Raw genomic sequence first — 23,460 nt, forward strand, 5'->3', positions numbered from 1 at the left:
GTCTGGGTCAGGAGATTTATGTTAAAATCGCCGAGGGCTAGACTGGGAGCGTTGCATATCGCAGCCTTGATGCCTTGGAATGCTGCCTCTTCCTTGCTGGTCCATCGGAACAGGTGCTTGTTATGGAGTAGATCGGTGAGTGGTATATCCTTCTCTTCAAAGTGTGGCACGAAGCTGCTATACCATCCACACAAGCCAAGGAACTAATGTACTTGTCACTTGGTCTGCGTGCGTTCAGCTTTCTCAATAGCTCGATTCTTCTCCAGTTGCCTTTCTAAGCCTTTAGATGTTGCTGCTTGTTGTTTTAAGGGGCCTAACATCGCAGGTCATCGACCCCCCTTTAGATGTTAGGACATGGCCAAGATATTCTACGCGGGACTGGGTGAAGTGACACTTCTCCAGCTGGCAAGTCAGTCCATGAATCTTCAGTCGTTCCAGCACTTTCTTCAGATGCACAAGGTGTTCTTGAAAATTCTTGCTGTGGATTAAGATGTCATTGAGATACACTTGGCAGAAATCTCCCATATATCCTGATATCATCTTATCCATCAGTCGCATGAAGGTTGCAGGAGCATTCTGCAGTCCAAAAGGCATTACTGTAAACTGGTACAATCCTCTCAGTGTCATGAAGGTGGTCAGTGGCCTAGAACTTTCCTTGACCTCCACTTATTACGCTGGATTTATACATCATACTTACAGGTAATAATAAATGATATACTATTAATTACATGTTCTTACATTAAATAAACTCATATTAATATACATACAGCGGATATGTCGTGACATAATCTCACATGTTTAGTTACGACCACAATTTATACCGAATAAAGTCCGCTCATAACTACGTAAATAATAATAATTGAGCTCGATATTTTCATTATTTACCCATGGGTTAGAGAATTGTTTCCAAGTTATACTAGTCCATTAAACTTGCATCATGGTTCTATTATGTCCTTAGTATATTTTTAATGGTCCTTGATTGTGACTGAAAATGTCTCGAAAGCAGGACGAAACGTCTCATTGATGTATTTTTACGTAGTCTTAACAATGAAGACGATTCAAAGTATTGTAAAGGTCGAACGTTTGATGTAAGAATTTTGCAAGTTAATACTTAACGACAATATGGGCTAAAATATGAAATTTATCATGTGGGACGTGTTAGCCTCATAAAAGTTAGAAATTATGAACATGATGCATGATATGGTTAAAATTCTAATAGTTTCCTTCTTTTAGATTTGACCCATTATTATCAGCATTTTAAAAATGATATATTACTGGGAGATGATACTAATAAGATACATATTTTACTAATTTACTTACTTGCTTAAAATAAGTTCAACAGTAAACTGTAACAAAGAATACGAGAACAACAACCATACTACATTTCTTCTTAAAGCCATTCATAGGTCATTGATTTGTTGACATTTTTACTGGAATTTTTCGTTTAGGTTGCTCATCATATTTCCTTTGTCAATGTTCTTCTTTTGCAAACTCAGATATATAATGGAGAAACTCTAACACAAATGCATTTTTTATTTGACTCTTGTTTTACCCAAACTTTTCTGTATCCTTGTCCCTTCATCTTTCTGGTTTAGTCTCCTTCTAAAAGTTAAAAAAGGGTCAAAGCATCCTATGAAAATTAATTGCCTGTTTTGATTGGCAGGTTTATGATGAAGTTTTAACTCGCTTGAAGAAAGCCTATCAGCAGATTTTGTCTCGTGTGGGAGATCCTTTAGATGAGAAAACACTTTATGGTCCCTTGCATAGTTCCGCTGCTGTACATGCATATCAAGCTACAATTCAAGAAGCAGTCAGTAGTGGTGGGAAGATTGAATTTGGAGGCAAGGTAAGTTTTTCTTATAATTTTAAAAGGAAATGGTGAGAATAAACGTTCAGGTATATTAATTGGACTGTTAAAATTAGTGTGTAATTGAAGCCATAAGAGAATACTCTTCTTCTGTACATGCCTGTTATTTACCCACCAATCATGGGTATTAATAATGATAGTTGTTTAAGTTTTTGTGGTAAATACCATATTATCAATTTTAACAAAGTCCAGTGAAATGTACTTCCGAAGTGTCTTTACACCAATATGCTTTCCTCTTAACTTACACTGGTGTAATGAAATAAGGAATGTAGAATATGGAAATTTTTTTGAGGTAACATCTTTCATTGATTAAAGGTACAAGATTATGGGTTAATATCTGCACAAGAGAAGCCATTGCAAATATGCCATGTTGATTCATTAACAACCAGTGTAATCGCCTGACTGTTGAATGCAGGCATGCAAACGTGCATGCATTGTGTCGAACAGATGCCAGATGTCAGCTTGTGCAATGGAGTTCCATGCCTATTGCACTTGGTGGGTCAATACAGGGATGGTTAATGCCGGTTGTGGATGACGCTTGAGTTGTTGTCCAATGATGTCCCATACATGTTCGACTGGGGACAGGTCGGGGGATCAAACAGGCCAAGGCAACATGTTGACACTCTGTAGAGCACATTGGGCTACAACAGCAGTATGAGGGCGTGCATTATCCCATTGGAAAACATCCTCGGGAATGCTGTTCGTGAATGGCAGCACAACCAGTTGAATCACCAGTCGGACATACACATCTGCAGTCAGGGTGCATGGGATAACCACGAGAGTGCTCCTGCTGTCATAGGAAATTTCTCCCCAGATCAGAACTCCCGGTGTAGGTCCAGTGTGTTGACGCTGCAGACAGTTGGAATTCAGGCACTCATCTGGTCTCCTTTTAACCAACACACAATCATCACTGGCACCAAGGCAGAACCAGCTTTCATCAGAAAACACAACGAACCTCCATTCCATCCTCCAATAAACTCTCGCTTGACACCACTGAAGTCGCAGACGGCGGTGGTTTGGGGTAAGTGGAATGCATGCTGCAGGGTGTCTGGCTCGGAGCTGTCCTTCAAGTAACTGATTTCGAACAGTTTGTTGTGTCACTGTGGTGCCAACTGCTGCTCGAATTGCTGCTGCAGATGCACTCCGCTGCACCACAGCCATACGCCGAATACCCTCTCTGTTGTGCCACGGGAACATTTAAAGCCCAGTCCTCTTGCGAGTGTACCTTCTCATGACCATTGCTGCCAGCACTCATGTGCAGTGGAGACATTCCTGCAAAGTTGTTCTGCAGTAGTGCAGAAGGGAAAACCACCTTCGCGTAGCTCTGTTATCCGGCCTTGTTCAACCGCAGTGATCTGTTAATACTGGCCTCTTCGTCGTCGTAAAGGCATCGTTGACCCACTCACAGTCACTCCGTCCAATATCATAGTAACTAACTCTCTCGCACAGTACAGGCTGTATTTAAAGCGAATCTGATGTGCAACATCATGGGGCTGCTACTAGCGCCACGCTAATGCGATTTGCGGGAAATTTGAATCAACGTTATCTTTCAGATGTATAAACATGCCTAGCAACGTTCGTTAATCTAGCACAACCCCTTCTTGGTGTTTGGATATTATTTTCTGCTAATGTGTTATGCACAATTCCTTTCAGTTACTTCGAGTGGTTAATTGTAAGAGAGGGCCAAGAGCTTTAACTTTGTCACTTTTAAAAGCATAAACAAATGAATTAATTAATTAATTACTCTTTAGTTTCATTTATAAAGTCTATCAAGGTGTAGAGTTTGAAATAGATTATAATAATGATTATGATGAATTATTATTTCAGCTGTGAGTAATTTAAGTACTCAGTAATACACAGAAGGCTGATCAGGATAAATACAAATGATTTTGATTAAGTGTTGAAATGTGCATGCCCCATAGTTCCAGATGAACATTTTGACGTCCATTTTCAAAGAAGATACACCACACAGAGCGAGTTAGCTGCATGGTTCAGGCCGTGTAACTACTGGGTGATATGAATAAAAATGAGATGTATCTTGTGCGAAAGATCTCAAAGGAGGATTGAGACTGAAGTTAGTTGTGGGATAGATCTGGCCATGCAGATGAATAAAATTTGTTTCCCACTAATGAAATATTTCTTCTTCGCTTGAGATGTATCTCACACACTAGCCTTGGTCAAGTGACACCACAGTTATGTAAATAAATACCACCCAGTAGAGGAAGGATTTTAAACATCTCATGATGTGGCTTGGTCATTTAGAGTTCTTCTAATTTAGTTTACTTGAGAACAATGGTGATGGAGGGTGAAGTTGTGGAGATTCTCGCTCCTTTGATCAAGATTATACAAAAGTACAGTGAAGTGATCTTTATAGTGAGCCCAACGTGGCAGGTTTGATCCTGACTCAGTTGAGTGGTATTTGAAGGTGCTCAAGTAAGTCAGCCTTATGTTGGTACATTTACTGGCATGTAAAAGAACTCCTGTGGGACAAAATTCCAATACCTAGGCATCTCCAAAAACCATCAAAGTAGTTAGTGTGACATAAAATCAATAACACCATTATTATTATTATTATTATCATCATTGATCTTTATAGTCTCAACTTCCCGAAATGTGCTGCAGGAAAACCACCGCCGTAGGTTGCTTATATAACGAATGCTGTGATCTTTTAAATACCGAGTGAATGGCAGCATAAATATTTATAAAGGTAATAAGTATGAAAATCATGTGTATAGAGCAGTAATTTTCCACTATGAAAGATATCCTTGCAAATAACAAAGTGTGACTATTGAAATAAATCAAAAATAAACTCCATGGTGCTACAGCCCTGTTGGGTCTTGTCCTACCAAGCAATTGCTGCTCAACTTGAAGCCTACAGGTTATGAGAAGACACGTGTTCAGCACAACAAATCCTCTTGCCCATTATTCTTAGTTTTATTAGACTGGGGCACTGCCTCACCTTTAGATAGCTCCTTAGCTGTTCTCATGTAGGCTGAGTGGACCTTGAACAAGCTCATATATTCAGGTAAAAATCCCTGACCTGACCAGTAATTGAACCCGAGTTTTCAAAGTAGTGGCAGACTCGCTACCCCTACCCCTTGACCACAGTGTTGCCATGACTGTTGAAAACTTTAAAAAAAAACTTTTTAAAAAATAGAAAAATAGCTGCATTTTGTTAGCAGGAAACTCATAGATTATTGGAGACTCGAGAAATTACGAGAAAACATAGGAAGGGGAGTTAGGGATTGGAATAATTTACCAAGGGAGATGTTCAATAAATTTCCAATCTCATTGAAATCATTTAAGAAAAGTCTAGGAAAACAACAGATAGGGAATCTGCCACCTGGGTGACTGCCCTAAATGCAGATCAGTAGTGATTGATTTGATTTTGATAGAGTAAAACAGAAGTTTGAAACTGATGTATAGGCAGCCTGCATGGTGTCAAATTATCATACCTTCAAATGTATATCTGAATTGTTGTTGTTATCATTCATCATCATATCCTGCCTGACATAATAGGTGTTTATAGGGGAACCCACGGACTCTTAACTAGGAGTTGGCAACCACGAAGTCCTTAGCCGAGTCTGGGATTGCTTCCAGTTACTTGCTCCATGCTCTTCATATTTACACTTACTATCCGACCTTCCTCGGTTAACTCTTGTTCTTTGCCGACCCCAACGGTGTTAGTTTTATGAGTCCTTCATTTTCACATTTTTAATGGTTCTTCCATTTCTTTTGCCAATTCCTTCGTTCTTCTAAGGGTTGGACCTCTTCCTTTCGTCCTTCTGATTAGAGTTAAGAGAGGATGGTTGCCCAGTTGTATTTTCTTTTAAAATAATAATCACTGACACTACCAATCGACCACTGCTCAACCCGAAGGCCTGCAGATTACGAGGTGTCGTGTGGTCAGCACGACAAATCCTCTTGGCCATTATTCTTGGCTTTCGAGACCGAGGCCGCTACCTCACCGTCAGATAGCTCCTCAATTCTAATCACCTAGCCTGATTGGACCTCGAACCAGCCCTCAGGTCCAGGTAAAAATCCCTGACCTGGCCAGGAATCAAACCTGGGGCCTCCAAGTAAGGGGCAGGCATGATACCCCTACACCATGGGATAATAATCACTACCACCACCAAAATGAAGGCATCAGCGAAAGGAACGTAAGGGGCACGAAGGGCAAGAAAATTAAAGACTCCATATGGTTCACAAAGCTTCAGAGTCGGAAAGGAAGAGGAGTTGACCAAGGGAGGTTGGATGGAAGGAGAAGGAGCCTGGCACCAATAAGTCAAAACAGTACCAGACTCAACTAGGGCCTCGTGGTCCCCAACCCTCGGTCCCAAGTTAAGAGCTGCTGGGGCACCCTTTTAGTCACCTCTTGCGACAAGCAGGGGATATCGTGGATGTATTATATCATCCCAGCCACAAGGGGAGTACAATCAACTGCTCCTATAGCATTATGAAATGCATAACTTTCTAATGTTTGTATAGTTGTTGGAAATTGCATCCAGGCTCCTGCTTATGACCTAATTGCTCTGACTACCTGCCAAAGCAATCTGGTTGAAACTTATATCTTCAGCTAAACCACACCACCATACCATACTACACCTACATTAAGCCAAAAACATATATTTCTCCTCGTTTCTAAGATTACCACCTTTTCTCATGTATTGGTTCCAGAATGTTGTGATAATCCACATTTTCTTCATGAAACTCATAGAGATATTTTAATTATGTTCAAGAGAATCTCTTCGTGCTTTTTTCTTCTCTGTTGTAAAACGATCATTACGTCCACCATTGTGTTTTCAGCCTGATCTCTATCACTTTGAGTCACCTACTGGGCAGTCTCAAGAAATTCTGAGATCTATCTCTATTCAGTGAGATGAAGCTCCAGTTTGTTCATCTACATTTGAAGATGTGTCTCCGAGAGAATCTGCTAACGAGTTGTATTGTGCCCCTACTGGGTTAGGAATAGAGATGAGAAGGGACTCAGGGCGTGCTGGATTAGGGTTGCATGATGATTGGGTATAAATAATTTTAAAAATATCACTTGCATTTTATGAACACTTCGTGTTTTAAAACATTCACACACTATTCATTCATACCTGTGCTATTAATATAAACACTCTTTACTTTCTGGGTCAAGTTTTCTAAATTAGCAACTACGTCACTTCATTATCAATCTTTGAAGTGTAGTTGTATAGACTCGTTAAGAAAATAATTATTGATTTCACCTTGATCAATATGAAAATAATTATTCTGAAATTAATTTAAAAATCCTAAATTAATCATATTTCATAAATTCAATATTCATTCATTAGCCTTCCTGGTTAAAATTAACAATAATAAATCATACAATTTTTATATTTTCACTCCAAGATTATGAGTTACATTTAATCACTGTAATGTCAGATGTTTTGTGTGATTTTCAAGAATCCTGTCAGTATAATTGTCATATTGAAATTTTGATCGAATGAACAAATATCATTAATACAGAAGGTTGCTCTGATCCCTTTTTCTCAAATTAATTACTTAGCTAATTAATTCTGATGTTCTACTTCCACGAAAGCATGTGCTCATGATTCAGTACACTCCTTGTGTTGTCTTTAATTCTAATGGGTAATTAAATCTTCAGTGCTTCCAAGCCCACAAATATGTTTTTGGGCACCGTGGTCCATATAACATTGTTGAAAGACTCATTTACATTATGAGTTTTTCCTGTGAGGCATTTCTTCAGAAGATCTGGATGTCCTAAATCTCTGTATAGTGGTTTTATTACTTCTCCAACAGCTTCAGGGATGGTGTTTCTGTGGGTATATTGGTTAACGGTTCCTGCTGCCTCAGCGGTATTTACACCAATGAATTGTGGAAGAACATTGCCCACACTTTGTTTATTTTTGCTTTCCCCCCCCTCATTCTCTGGTTGTAAATTTCCAGCAGGAAATGTTCTGGAGAATCTATTTCCATTATTTCTTCTCCTCTTAAATATTACCTTTTGTGGAGACATATCTAAGAGAGAAACACAACTCAGTGAGTAACAAATCCAATTATACACAACAAAAGACAGAATGCGTCTTACAAAATTTGGATGCTGTAATATCACAACAACCAAAACAACCTATGCAGCAATATGTTTACTATAAATCAACAGCAGAGCAGAGCAGATAGTTCCCGAGATATCTTGTCTTAAACCGAACAAATGCTCACAGATCCTGTATAAATTACTTGTGCAGTACATTATTTCAAAATAAATGTAAAATACTTACAGTCATCCAAAATCAATGAAACATACATAAAATTAAAGAGAGAACTAAAATTAAAAAAAAAAAATTTCCATGAAAAAAAATCAACATTTCTTTTCACCCAGACCACCTATGGTACTCCCCTTAATGAGTTCATGAACTATTCAGCATTATAGTTAATTTTTGGGTTAAGGATTTTGAAGAATTAAAACTATTTTAACTCTACATTAATTACAGCCTGTAGTAATTGTAACAAAAGTATTCTTGAATGTAATGTAAATGCTAGTCATTAAGTCATATTTTGAAATTTATAGATAATATTTTTATGTTTCTTAGGTCATGAATGCAAACGTATTTCATGCAGTTTTGGGTCATAGAAATCCGCCCCCTAATGATGAGAAATGAAGGATGCAGCAGTCAGGTTCAAATTCAAGATTTATAACAACATTGCATGAAAACTCGCATCACAATTGGTTCTTTTTAATGTAAATATGAATTTGTGATGGGTGATGACAGTGGTGCCAGCCCCGTGGTGTAGGGGTAGCGTGCCTGCCCCTTACTTGGAGGCGCCGGGTTCGATTCCCGGCCAGGTCAGGGATTTTTCTCTCGACCTGAGGGCTGGTTCGAGGTCCACTCAGCCTGCGTGATTAGAATTGAGGAGCTATCTGACGGCGAGATGGCGGCCCCGGCCTCAAAAGCCCAGAATAACGGCCGAGAGGATGCGTCGTACTGACCACACAATCCCCCGTAATCTGCAGGCCTTCAGGCTGAGCAGTGGTCGCTGGGCAGGCCAAGGCCCTTTCAAGGGCGTTGAGTGCTGTGGTTTTTTTTGGGGGGGGGTGAGGATGACAGTGGTGCTGAAATTGATAGTGAATGAGGTTAAGTCTACGTGTTAATAGTAGTAATATAGTGTTTTTTAGGTTTTTTTGTTTGCTTTACATCGCACCGACACAGTATGTCTTACGGCGACGATGGGATAGGAAAGGCCTAGGAATTGGAAGGAAGCGGTCGTGGCCTTAATTAAGGTACAGCCCTGGCATTTGCCTGGTGTGAAAATGGGAAACCACGGAAAACCATCTTCAGGGCTGCCGACTGGGGCTCGAACCCACTATCTCCCGATTACTGGATACTGTCTGCACTTAAGCGACTACAGCTATCGAGCTCAGTGTTAGTAATATAGTGTTAGAGATATTTTGTTTTGTCAATAATTGCTGCTGTAATTTATTTTCAGTTTGCCAATCATACAGTGAGTTTGTAGGGTCACTAACCGTATGGTATGATGTATGCCATCTGCGTTTCATTACGTAAGTTACACAGCTAACTGATGCTAGTTATTGATTGTTGACTCATTTGTAGAGAGACCATTGAATCATCATTTGTAGCTGATATTGGTTTGCTACATCACTATTGATGCTATTGATTATTTCACATTAGAGATGGTGCATGTTTTAATATGTATAACTTTTTTGTCACAAATTTTTCCTCGTATAATGGGGTAGAAATGGGTCCATCTATTCAATACAAAATGTTAATGATAAGTATAATCTATATTTTCATTAAAAGCTCTTGGAACTAGTTTTGACCCTTAGTAATAAGGTCATCCTCAGCCATTTACAATAACACAAAATTGGAAAAATAATAAAATGATAAACACTGAAAAGTACAAAAAAAACATCTAAAACATGATAAACACAGACATATTAAAAAGTTCATAAAATCTTTATAGCCATTTAGTTACAATGATTTGAGGAATACTAATGTCTTTTGAGAAAATGATTAAAAGTACTCTTTAAGTTTAATTGCACAATTATCAAATTATAAGTGTGAATAACAACCAGTCGTTTTTTGAATTCCAGAATAGTTAAATGTGAGTGCTGTTAAGATGTGATACTATAACAACTGTTACGAAGGCTGGCTGAAAGGGATATCATGTAGTACAGGAACTGTTGCAAACGTAGCCCATTTAGAAGAAATTCAGACAGTTGACTAAGATCAGATATTTTTTGACCAGATTAGATTAGATGTCTGGAAAAGAAAGCAAATTGTGCCGCACTGAGTACGAGATTGAACCGAGGCTGGCAGTTAAGTGTGCAAGCTGGAGGGTTGGTGAATGGGCGGTTGGAGGGGAATGGAGGGGTAATATAGTAGCAGTGGAGATGTTGGGGTTTCTGTTCACGCTAGGTTTATGTTTGTCATAGAGTGGAGTAATTATGTCAAATTATATATTTGATTTTTCAGAAATTTCATTCGCATATCATATGGTGAAATTTTCCCTTGCTTCATAGTTGCACCAAAGATTCTTGTTGTCTTAATTGGAAAAAATGTGCATCTAATAGTATGGATAAATACAGTGCAGTGTTGATGCCTGAAATATTTATAAAATCTCCTTGTTTTATCTCTTGGGTTGGCACTGTATAATTTTCTAGTTATATGACTTAATGAGGGAGTGATAACACATTATTTTCACCCTTTCATACCTCACATATCTACTGTTATCCTAGGTATGATAGAATATGACTGATTATGAATTTTTTTCTTTTCCTATGAAATATACTGAGAAGATTGTTGGTAAATCATCCATTTCAGGGTGTTTTCTTCTTTATTCCTTTATAGGCATTAGAAAGACCTGGATTTTATGTGGAACCTACTATTATAAGTAACGTACCTCACAATGCCAGTGTAGTACACAGAGAAACATTTGCTCCTATTGTCTATGTGTTGCGAGTATCAAGTATTGATGATGGAATCAAGTGGAACAATGAGGTATTGCAAGGATTGTCTTCAAGCATCTTTACTTCAAATCTTCAATCAGTATACAAGGTAAGTGCTTCAAGTAGTTCGTTTATGAAACTAATTTTGGCATGTTTCAGTGAATGATTTAGAAGTGCTTAAAATTCATAGTCCCAGTGGTCTGTTTAAACTAATAGCTTAAGGACTACAACTACCTTTCAGTTAGGTAGAATTAATTACTTTGGTATGGGAAGGACCATTACCCAGAATATGTCCAAAATACCTGTTCTTATTCCATTGTAACTGGTATCCAAATTTTCAGGATCGCTTACTAGGCCTCTCAGTTGTCGTCCATGGTTCACGAACTACAACATGATTTAGGGATCATCACTATAATTTTAGCTTCAAAGGCAGAATATTTCAGACAATTCAAATCATTTATGCCAACAATCAGACTGCTGTGAAATTTGATGGTACAGTGATACTTGGCTCATCATTGTTGCTAGGAGTCCTGACCTGGTTGTAATGTCAAATGGTGTTGAAAACTTTCCATCTAATTTGTTAGAATGTGCATTGAGCATAGGACAAATGCCATCATATACAACTAAAGTGATGTCAGTTGGGAACAGCGTAAGGAATTTGAATGGTAGGAACAAATGCAAAATTTTATAATTGCAGATACTTAGTTGTGCATTCTCCCAGAGAAGAAGCAAGGTGAAATAAGTTAAATAATGGTATTGGCCTTGCAATTCTGTGATCAGTGATACTTTGTATGAGGAAATTTAGTGTTTGCATACCAAACAATTCGTATGTCACTCTGTGTCCAGGCCAATTTTACTATACAACAGGAGCGACTGCTCAGTGGAGTCCAGATCTCTTTTTGACTAGCTGGAGATATTGGGCATGAAAGCAACAACAATAATTGCCTTAGAAAAAGGAAGAGCTTTGTAATGAAAAAAGGAAGCCTAAATTTGAAATGAACACACTGAAAGAAGCTGTATGTATGAACAGCATAAATGATGGTGTCATGTGAGGCAAATTGAAGATGGTTTGTTACCTTGGAGATTTATGTAATCGGACAATGAAGGGTTGCAGGGATAGGGAAAGACCAAGAAGATAATGGTAATTCTCTGTCTTTAATGATAAGAAAGCCGAGCTGAGTGCGGACCATCCGAGTCAAGTTGGCATCTTCAAACCTGGCTCAGTCCAGTGATATTTGAAGGTGCTCAGATATGTCATCCTCGTGTCAGTAGATTCACTGGTACGCAAAAGAACTCCTGCAGGACACAATTCTGGCATATCGGCATCTCCGAAAGGTAGTTAGTGGATATAAAACCCATAACATTATTATTATTAATAATAATAATAATAACAATAAGAAGAAAGTGAGAGTTGTGACTCTGAAGATGGTAGAAGTCTAGCTGGAAAAAGAGGATTATGGGGGCACTTACTTAATTTATAGCAGAAATCTGACTGCTGAAGTATACAATATACAATCAGCGCACCAGACAAAGTATTACAGGTATTTTGGAGAAGAGTGTCCAATCAGTGGTGGTAAATGTGTCCGGTTTCTGATCTCAAAGGGGTTGTCATGACCAGATCTTCTATATCAACCATATACTTGGAAAACACTATAAAAGAATTAAACACTTAAGCTTTGTCTAAAGTAGACATATAACAGAATATCAAGGAAAAAAAGATGGCCATACTGAAAGGTATTGACAATCAAGCAGCATAGGTTATAAACTTCATGGTTCTGATCCGTATTGAATTGCAAGTACAATGTAATTATTAAATTAATGTAGTAATGGTCCACCTTTCAATACTAATATGTAATATTCTAAATTACATTAATTAGGGACTAGTTTTGGCCTGGGCTGGCCATCTTCAGCCTTAATGTAAAACACTTAATAACTAAACAAATGTACATGCACACAATTGACATAAAAACAAATGAAAACAAATATATACAAAGTGACATTAAAAACTGGGATGGAATATGAATAAATTTGAAAATGAACTAGGTTCTAACATCTTGAGTATGTTCATCATTGAGAATAATTTCAAGTATTAAGTATTAATTTATATACACAGAACTGTTAGTTCTAATACTGCTGATCATTTCAATAGGAACTGGTAAATGTTGATCCTGTAGTTTGTCATCAAATCTATATGTGTGGTGTTAGCTATATGTAATCCATTGGACACTGCTGTAAATAACCACTAGCTGACAGGGAACTGTTAGATGTTGTTTCATCTTCAATCAAAATAATAAATGAGATGCTCTCATGGTGCTTGTTAAATCTTGCTGAAATGTTGTTGGACATTGTCAGGACAGCACATGAAGATGTGGTTAACACAGATACATTGTGTCTGGTATAAAATTTTTGCGATTCATTGCGGTGCCCATGAAGTTAACCTGATAAATTAGATAAAATTAAATTAATGAATTGAATGAGAGAATGTGTTAGTTAGATGGCATAGGTTATATGAGACTTACCTCTCAATACAGCATGAGGTGTGTGGTCCATTGCTGAGTGTGCTTCAGACTAACTGTTGTGAAATTCAAATGAAAAGGAAGGAGAGGGGAGGGGAAGGTCAGAAGGAGAGGGGGTTGGGGAAGGGGGGGTTTAAGGTGGGGCTGAAGGATGTGGGAAAAAGGATGGTTGTTGAGAAAATGTGCTGTGAATATTAGGAAAAACTGAATTATGACTTGTTGGTTTGACATTGCTGAAAATGGGAATTAGAAGGTCAAAAAGGATATTTGGTTTTTCTGAAATTTCATTAAGATTATGATTTGGGTTGAAATATTGATCTAAATGTATGAAGCAGCTTTCGGTAATGTTAAGGAGGGGTCCTTTACTGATGATTTTGAGAATTTCCATATCTTGTTTTATGTCTGTGAATTTGTGCTTATAGTCATGCATATGCTGTCCTACAGCTGAAAATTTATTGTATTTCAGGGCATTGACGTGTTCTGAGTACCTTATCTTAAAATTTCTCCCGGTCTGTCCGACTTAAGAAGAATTACAGCTGTTGCAAGTGATCCTGTATACTCCTGATTTTGAATAACTATTGAACTTGTTTATGGATGTGGCATTATGTAAGATTTGTGCATTCCTATTCTTTGTTTTGAAAGCTACTTTTACATTGTGCTTTTTAAAGATGTTGGTGACTTGGTAGATTTGTTCGGTGAAGGTAAAGATAGAAAGAGAGGAGTTGTTTTTCTTATCTTTTTTCAAGGTGGTAGAAGGGCGGTATTTATATTTATTGATTATTTTTTCTATAAAGAACCTGCTGTATCCATTGGATTTAGCTATATGACGAATAGTGTTCAACTATGTTCCAATGTCTAAAAGAGACCTCAAAAATGAGTTGAACACTATTCGTCATATAGCTAAATCCAATGGATACAGCAGGTTCTTTTTAGAAAAAATAATCAATAAATATAAATACCGCCCTTCTACCACCTTGAAAAAAGATAAGGAAAACAACTCCTCTCTTTCTATCTTTACCTTCACCGAACAAATCTACCAAGTCACCAACATCTTTAAAAAGCACGATGTAAAAGTAGCTTTCAAAACAAAGAATAGGAATGCACAAATCTTACATAATGCCACATCCATAAACAAGTTCAATAGTTATTCAAAATCAGGAGTATACAGGATCACTTACAACAGCTGTAATTCTTCTTACGTCGGACAGACCGGGAGAAATTTTAAAATAAGGTACTCAGAACACGTCAATGCCCTGAAATACAATAAATTTTCAGCTGTAGGACAGCATATGCATGACTATAAGCACAAATTCACAGACATAAAACAAGATATGGAAATTCTCAAAATCATCAGTAAAGGACCCCTCCTTAACATTACCGAAAGCTGCTTCATACATTTAGATCAATATTTCAACCCAAATCATAATCTTAATGAAATTTCAGAAAAACCAAATATCCTTTTTGACCTTCTAATTCCCATTTTCAGCAATGTCAAACCAACAAGTCATAATTCAGTTTTTCCTAATATTCACAGCACATTTCCTCAACAACCATCCTTTTTCCCACATCCTTCAGCCCCACCTTAACCCCCCCCCCTTCCCCAACCCCCTCTCCTTCTGACCTTCCCCTCCCCTCTCCTTCCTTTTCATTTGAATTTCACAACAGTTAGTCTGAAGCACACTCAACAATACCGAGCTGGATAGCTGCAGTCGCTTAATTGCGGCCAGTATCCAGTATTCGGGAGATAGTAGGTTCGAATCCCACTGTCGACAGCCCTGAAGATGGTTTTCCGTGGTTTTCCATTTTCACACCAGGCAAATGCTGGGGCTGTACCTTAATTAAGGCCACGGCCGCTTCCTTCCAACTCCTAGCCCTTTCCTGTCCATCGTCGCCGTAAGACCTATCTGTGTCGGTGCGACGTAAAGCAACTTGCAAAAAAAAAAAAAAAAAAAAAAAAAAAAAAAAAAAAAAAAAAAAAAAAACCCACTCAACAATGGACCACACACCTCATGCTGTATTGAGAGGTAAGTCTCATATAACCTATGCCATCTAACTAACACATTCTCTCATTCAATTCATTAATTTAATTTTATCTAATTTATCAGGTTAACTTCATGGGCACCGCAATGAATCGCAAAAATTTTATACCAGACACAATGTATCTGTTTTAACCACATCTTCATGTGCTGTCCTGACAATATCCAACAACATTTCAGCAAGATTTAACAAGCACCATGAGAGCATCTCATTTATTATTTTGATTGAAGATGAAACAACATCTAACAGTTCCCTGTCAGCTAGTGGTTATTTACAGCAGTGTCCAATGGATTACATATAGCTAACACCACACATGTAGATCTGATGACAAACTACAGGATCAACATTTACCAGTTCCTATTGAAATGATCAGCAGTATTAGAACTAACAGTTCTGTGTATATAAATTAATACTTAATACTTGAAATTATTCTCAATGATGAACATACTCAAGATGTTAGAACCTAGTTCATTTTCAAATTTATTCATATTCCATCCCAGTTTTTAATGTCACTTTGTATATATTTGTTTTCATTTGTTTTTATGTCAATTGTGTGCATGTACATTTGTTTAGTTATTAGGTGTTTTACATTAAGGCTGAAGATGGCCAGCCCAGGCCGAAACTAGTCCCTAATTAATGTAATTTAGAATATTGCATATTATAGTATTGAAAGGTGGACCATTACTACATTAATTTAATAAATCAAGCAGCAGTTTAAAGAAATTGCAAGGATTGTGCAAGGCTGAAATTTTTTATTCTAATTGGTCAAAATCTGCATCAATCATTTATTGAAAGTCATGAAATGGAAGTTTGGAAATCAGCTGGGTGAAGACGTTGCAAGCAGCTGATGGCTTGGTCATAATGGTAGACTGTCAAAAATTTGTAATCCAGTTACTTGGAATTCAAAATAAAATGCCATGGGTATGATACAAAATTCAGCATTTCCGATGAAACCTAAGGAAACTGAATGCTAGATATAATACAAAATTGAAAAATGTGCACCATTTCAAGTCCTAAGGATGTTTATTTTCAGTGTTAAAAAGATGGTACTGCATAGAGGTACGGGATTAGATGTAATTACAGCAGAAACCTTCAGGATTTCACTTAAAGTAAGACTGCTCAAGAAGGTATGGAGAGAGAAATTGGTCCCAGAAAATTGGCAAAAGGGAATTACTGTATACTATATTTAGTTGCATTATTTCCCCTTTTTCCCTAAAATTTAGAGGACAAAACTTGAGGGGGTGGGGGGGAATACGCGGACATTACCTGATGAATACAAAAATAATTGTATGTAGAATGGAGATATACAACTTCAAAATCATTTATTTATTTTTAAATGAATATTTAAAAGCAAATAACTAAAATAACACAAAATTTGAACAGTTGTGAGACTTTTCTTCAAACACCGTGCCGTATTCATGTTCAAATTCATCGGCAGTACAGGTAAACTTGATCTTGGGGTCAACCCTGGCAACACAAATGTTGCATAATACATATCAGGCATAAAAAGTGCAGGAATCAAAAATCAGCATATTCATACGTTAGTAATATCAAAGTATCTGTCCTGTACTCTTCCCAGCTTTCTTCAGAAGATGTACCGGTACAGAAATAATCTTCATTGTTGCATCGTCCCACATGAAGTCATCCTCTGAGCCGTCCATTACATTATATATTCCGGTCTTCTTGAAGCTCTTTGCACCACTGCCCCTTTTTGTCAGTTCTAAGGAACCAAATGCCATCCATTCCCCATGAAACCTATGGAGATGATTTTTAAATGGTTTATTCATAGAGATGTCTAGCAGCTGTAAAACTGATGTTAGCTCACCTGGTATTATGATGGGAATGGTGTTGAAATGGGACATCTCATTTTTAACAGGCTCTGCTAAATGGCCACAAAAACTGTTCAGAACAGACATGTTTATTTTATGAAGCTCCAGGACATCAATCCCACAAAACTTTCAGCCAGTCTTTCATTACCTCAGCTGATATCCATCCTTGTTCCTGCACTCGAACGACACTGTCAGCTGGAAGTTTGTACTTTGGTAAATTTTTACTACTGTAAACTACAAAGGGTGCTAGCTTTCTACCATCTGCCGTTACTGCCAACGTGATAGTACACCGTAATTTCTCCACGCCTGTTGTTTTAATTAATATGCTGGATGTACCATTCATATGCCCTGTCATACTGCATGGCATAGCAAAATAAACAGGAGTTTATGTTTCCAATTTGAGAAAGAAGAAATCCATTTTCTTATCTTTGATGACGAACTTGTGAAAGACTAAATCCATGTCTTCGCATAAAACGAACAGCCCACTCCCATGCTCGCCTTAAATTCTGCACTTGTAATGCCATTTTTTTTTCTACGTCCTTTGCTTTCATGTGAATGCTTTCATGTGAATCTTTTCATAGGATATTTCAATGCCACCATTTCTCAGTTCTGCTACATAGTCAAACACTTCTTTCTCGACCTCGGGAAATTTTCCACACTTTGGGCCACTAAATGAGACGCATGGATTTAGCTTTCTTTAATTCTTCTTTCTGAGCCCGCCAGTAGTGAATTAATTTTGATTCTTCACCAATCTCTCTTCCTGCACACTTGATTCCATTATTTTCTGCATAACAAATAACTGTAAGTTTAATCTGCACTTATATTTTTTGCACATCACTTCACAACTTCCTCATCTTGCTGCTGTGCGAGACTGAATGCAGCCTGGTCCCGCCTGGAGACAGGCCAGAGTGACAGGTAATTGGAAGATATGGTTAATGGCCTTGGATTTTCTGTTCACAGAGGTATCTATAGATGCTTGGAATCTAGGAAACAGGCTTGTTAGGTGCAAGGGATATCCGATTTCTTACCAAAGATGCTAGTGGAAATAATGCGACATGCCAAAAATGCAAGAATAATAAGATTCAGAAAATATGTTCAGAAATTCTTGGGGGCGAAATTATGTGCGGGGCGCAGGGGATGATGTAATGCTATTAAATACGGTAATACAATAGCCGACTTTCAAGAGAGATTTAAGTAAGTTATTTAATACCATATTTACCCATCCAATTTTCTCCCTCCTATAATTTCTCCATCCTTAATTTTGAAATGGAAAGTTGGGGGAAAATAACAATTTGCATCATTTTCCTGCCATGATTATGTAAAAGTGTTCCATCATCAATGTGTTTTCCATTATTTTTATTATTTTTCTTGCAAAATGTGCTGTCATGAAAATACTAAACATGCAGTAAGATTGACATTCTTAAACATAACATTTGTCTGTTAAATAACGCAAGAAGTATGGATTCAGTAGTGTGCAGTATGATGTGGCTAGACGCTATGGAACTTATCACATAATATAGAAATGCAAAGCCGCTTTAAAGGTCAAAATGCAGGTGAATGGATTGTGGCCCATAATCTTCCAGTAAAAATGCAACTTTTAGCAGCTACATAAAAGTATGTTAAGTAACATAGTGTGCGAGAGTCTGTGTTGATCACCAGTTATTCAAAGTTTCCACCATTCTCTCTTGTCATTTCTGTTTCTGATATCATCTGAAAACCATTAACTAAACAGTCTCTTTTGATATCATGCATAATTCTGTCATGATTTTTTAAAACAATTTCTTCGAAAATCCACTAGTCTATAGCAAGGCCTTACAACAAAGGCAGCTGCAATAAAAATACATTGTGTTGCTGGCATGTTCTGAAACCAGTATCTTTTACTGCACTAATAACTGTGTTATTTAACAAATAGTTTAGACGGGGTAAACAGAATAAAACCTAACGTTCATTACCATAAAAATTGTTGCGTTTAAAAACACTTGTCTGGCCATTTGTTTCAACAGCCAGTCATCAATTTGTATGCACCGGTAGAGAAGCCCAGGTGGAATAAGGGAGAAAATGATCGCAGGTTCCGCATCTCAACTATATACACTCCGCAAAAACTACACCAGATATCCAGTCAGCGATCCACAGCCTTGCTTGATAGTCTGCTCGCTGTTAGATTAGGTTGCTAAGTTGCGTCAAGTACTGTGCGCGGACTTAAAATTTCTATGGTCGTGTATTACAAATCAACACTTGTAATTCACTGCCAGAAAAATAACTGAAACATCCACAAGGATAAGGTCATTTTATTCACAAGTGATGTGGCAGGTAGTTCATCATTGCAGGAGTATATTATTACAAATTCAGACCAAATGAAACACACGTCACAGTGAAGGGTGCCCAAATAGTCGCATCAATACACAGTGCATCCCATTCTGGTGGCAGTGCAGGTGTGTATTCGTGCATGTAAACAACCTCTTCACCGAAAAGAAGATCCATTTTAGTTTTGGACATTTTCCATATTAAATAGATTAGGACCAAAAAACTTTACTGTATGACTTATGTTTGTATATATTGTATATAATGTATATGTTGTATATAGTGTATATATTAGTATGTTTATATTAGTTAAAAAGGTCCCAAACCTTGACCTAAAGGTTGTTTACAGGCTGAAGATGCCCAAAATAATGGGTGAAACATGTAGACTTTTGAATCTCCACTTGTACACGACAACACATTTAAATATTAGTTACGTCAAGAACATGAAAATGAAAATCGTGGGTCAAACAAGCTCCAGTTTTAATATCACCCCTTCTCAAGAAGAAAAAAGAAGATCCGTTTCATTTTATTTTTAGTTTTGAACATTTTAAGTTAACCAGAACTGCCAAGTAAAAACACATTCAATTTAAATTTATATTTTCAATCTTGACCAACCTACAATCAGTTCAAATCTCCTCTTATTGTTGACGACACATCCTGTCACCAGACACGATACGTCAAGTACTTAATATGATATAGGGGTCACATAAACCCCGATTTGCAATCCTCTTCACCGAAAAGAAGATCCATTTTAGTTTTGGACATTTTCCATATTAAATAGATTAGGACCAAAAAACTTTACTGTATTGACTTATGTTTGTATATATTGTATATAATGTATATGTTGTATATAGTGTATATATTAGTATGTTTATATTAGTTAAAAAGGTCCCAAACCTTGACCTAAAGGTTGTTTACAGGCTGAAGATGCCCAAAATAATGGGTGAAACATGTACCTGACCAAATGAGTCTACATAAAATCATGTAGATAATAACCACATTAAACGTGGAAAGTATTGAATAGGTGGTTTTTTATTTAATTATCCTTGATATCTATGCCTTATGGTAAAAGGCCGTGTTGACTGTTTGACTTGCAAATATTCCTCTTTAGATTGTGGTAAAAGGATGTGTTGATTGTTTGATTTGCAAAAGTCCTATGGTAGCTTCTCTGTTATATAAAATGGCGGTCTTCTGATTAGGGCAGCTTGCCTCATGATCTGCAACCAACAGGAGATGGTAATATATTAAAATATGGCATAAAATAGAAGAGCTCCGAATTTAAATAGATCGCGGGAAGAGGAATGTATTGGAAATTATGTTGTCTTGTTTTACACCGGAAAAGGCTAAAAAATCAAAATACGCAACTTTTACTTACACCAGTTCAACGATTCATCAAATAGCAAACCCACTGAAAAAACAGGATATGCAAATAGCCTTCAAAACACACAACACCAATAAAAAAATATTCTTTAATCATAACATAGTAAATTCCAACAATAACAAATTTCAAGGCTCCGGAATATACAGACTATCATGCACACAGTGTAAATTTTCATATGTTGGCAAACTGGCCACAGCTTCCTTACTGGATACATGGAACACTTTAACACCTTAAAACACAATAAATATTCCGCAATGAGTAACCATATGAAAGAAACCGGTCATCAATGTACCTCAATAGACAAAAACCTCACAATAATCAAAAGGATTGAAAAGGGGAAGCTAATGACGGAGTTTGAAAATGTATATATTTATTTGGACCAATATTTTAATAAGGAAAAAACCTGAATGACGCGGTCGATATAAAAAGTCCGTTAATAGAGCAATTGACAATATTATTACAAACTTTCAAATCAGATAATAGTAAATTCTTTAAGATATTTAATCTGAAAACTCCCACCACAGAAACTACTTCGACAATGCATAAAGATTCCCCTCCACACAACACACCAAGGCCCAACGCCCCGCCTACCGTCTCCTCCCCTACCCCCACCTCGACAACAGATAAGGACTCCTCACCACATGATAGGCCAATGTCAAACGCCCCGCCTGATATTTCTTCCCATAAATCCCCTACCCGCCCTTCACAACAGCTTTTCCATACATATAACACAAGGAGTAGAACCACAACAGATAACAGTCACCATAATGTAACAAAGTCCACAAGGTTTTGTAGTAGCAGTCAAAGGGATAAGTGAATATATACCATCAGATCACTGTATAAGCACAATAACACACAACATTATTCACGTAAATTTCCTTGATTACAGACGCACCATCATTCAAATATTGTGAAAGAAACAAATCAACTCCTCAAAATTTTGGATTGAAGTCCCTTTTGACTAAAACCCTCATAAATACAAACTACTACCAACAAAAAATCTGATTATAAAAACAAGACTAGTTCGATGAAACTAACTAATTCAACATTTTCCTGTTCAAAACTTTTAAATTACAGTAGCAAGCCTCAAAATTAAAACTTGAAGCTGAATTCCAAGATTTTAATCTTCAGACACTAATAAGTTTTAACTATAATTACGACTCAAATTTTAACATAGAAATCAAATTACAATTGTTCTTAATAAACTAGAACTTTGAGAAAACAATTTTAGCCAAATTTTCAACATTCGAAGATACTGTGTTTTGGACGTCAATATCTTTAGACTTAATGGTTATTCCAATTTTAGTATAGTCATTCATGTTGTTAAACTATTAATGTGTTCATAAATTCCTATGTTTATATATTTTATTACTTAATTTTAGAATTATAGTTTAGCACAAATTTGTCAAAGCAAATCAAATATGACAGGTCTTAACCTTGAGATGATTATATAGGCTGAGGGTTCTTGAAATTCAAGTGAAACATGTCCCTATAAAATAGTGTTGTAGCATTATGATCTAACAACATAAAACCAATTGTATTGAAAAGGTGGAATAAATAATCGCAATATTGTAAGCATATTATAGCAAATTCAATACGGGTCTAATCATGAGATTAGTTACATGTAATATGATAGCCAACCAGGCAAAAACTAAGACAAACAGGTATATTAACCTCAAGGTTAAAGTCAGTAAGATTGCTAAATATATATGGTTTTTGAAAGAATGTTTAAAGTGCAGTACAATACCTAAGTTTTTAAGGTCTACCCAAAGAAAGAACATATCAAGTTCAAAATCTCTTGACACCCAAAACAGAGTAAACAAAATATGGCTAAAAAATGAAATAAAGTTGCTATATAGAAAGAAATCATTACTAAACTTGCAACTTTACAAAGTACACTTAAGTACGTCCCAATTTACATCCCCATTAGAATGGAGTTCAATTCAACAGTATACCAACGAAAAACTTTCCAACATCTTAGACAGAAAGCAAAAAACTCTGAAAAACAAATTAGAAAACCTAAGAGAAGCTCAAAAAAATTCAACAACACACGTAAATAGAGAAAAAGACCCGATTTCTTTAATGAATAACACCCCCGCGACAATTAATTTATCAGACACCAACTTTTCTGAAAATAAAATGAACATACTTAATAAAGGAGCTAAATTCAATTGGTCCAATTTGCAAAAAACGGAAGATTTAACAACCACAACAGCGGAATCAGAAATAAATATAGGGAAATTGCTGGCAGAAATACAAAATGATATTAAATTCGAAGTAAAAAAGGAACTCCCAAGTTTAAAAAAGAAATGAAAACCAACTCCAACCAGACCCTCCCAAAACAAATAAAGGAATTAAAAACAAAAATAAGGGATAACAACGTTATTGTAACCAAGGCGGATAAAGGCGAAACAAAAGTCCTAGTAAATAAAAGCGACTACATTTAAAAAAAACGAAGAATTCTTTTCTAATGAATCTTACACTATAGTAAATAAAGACCCGGTTTCTAGAATTCGACGAAATCTAAAAACAATCCTTAAAAGTTCAACTTGTTTATTTAATGAGCAAGAACAACAAAA

The 23,460-nt window shown here is 36.8% G+C and overlaps 1 protein-coding gene across 1 annotated transcript in view; it reads left to right on the plus strand.

The window, feature by feature from the left end:
* The window catches only part of Aldh7A1 (aldehyde dehydrogenase 7 family member A1), a 155,069-nt gene that overhangs the window by 93,234 nt on the left and 38,375 nt on the right, over positions 1-23,460 (plus strand). The window contains exons 6-7 of the mRNA XM_067141845.2: positions 1,664-1,846; positions 10,720-10,926. Coding sequence (XP_066997946.2) covers positions 1,664-1,846; positions 10,720-10,926 — 390 coding nt within the window. The remainder of the gene's footprint in view (positions 1-1,663; positions 1,847-10,719; positions 10,927-23,460) is intronic.

The sequence above is a fragment of the Anabrus simplex genome, chromosome 2 (genome assembly GCF_040414725.1).
Source record: "Anabrus simplex isolate iqAnaSimp1 chromosome 2, ASM4041472v1, whole genome shotgun sequence".
NCBI classification, from domain to species: domain Eukaryota; kingdom Metazoa; phylum Arthropoda; class Insecta; order Orthoptera; family Tettigoniidae; genus Anabrus; species Anabrus simplex.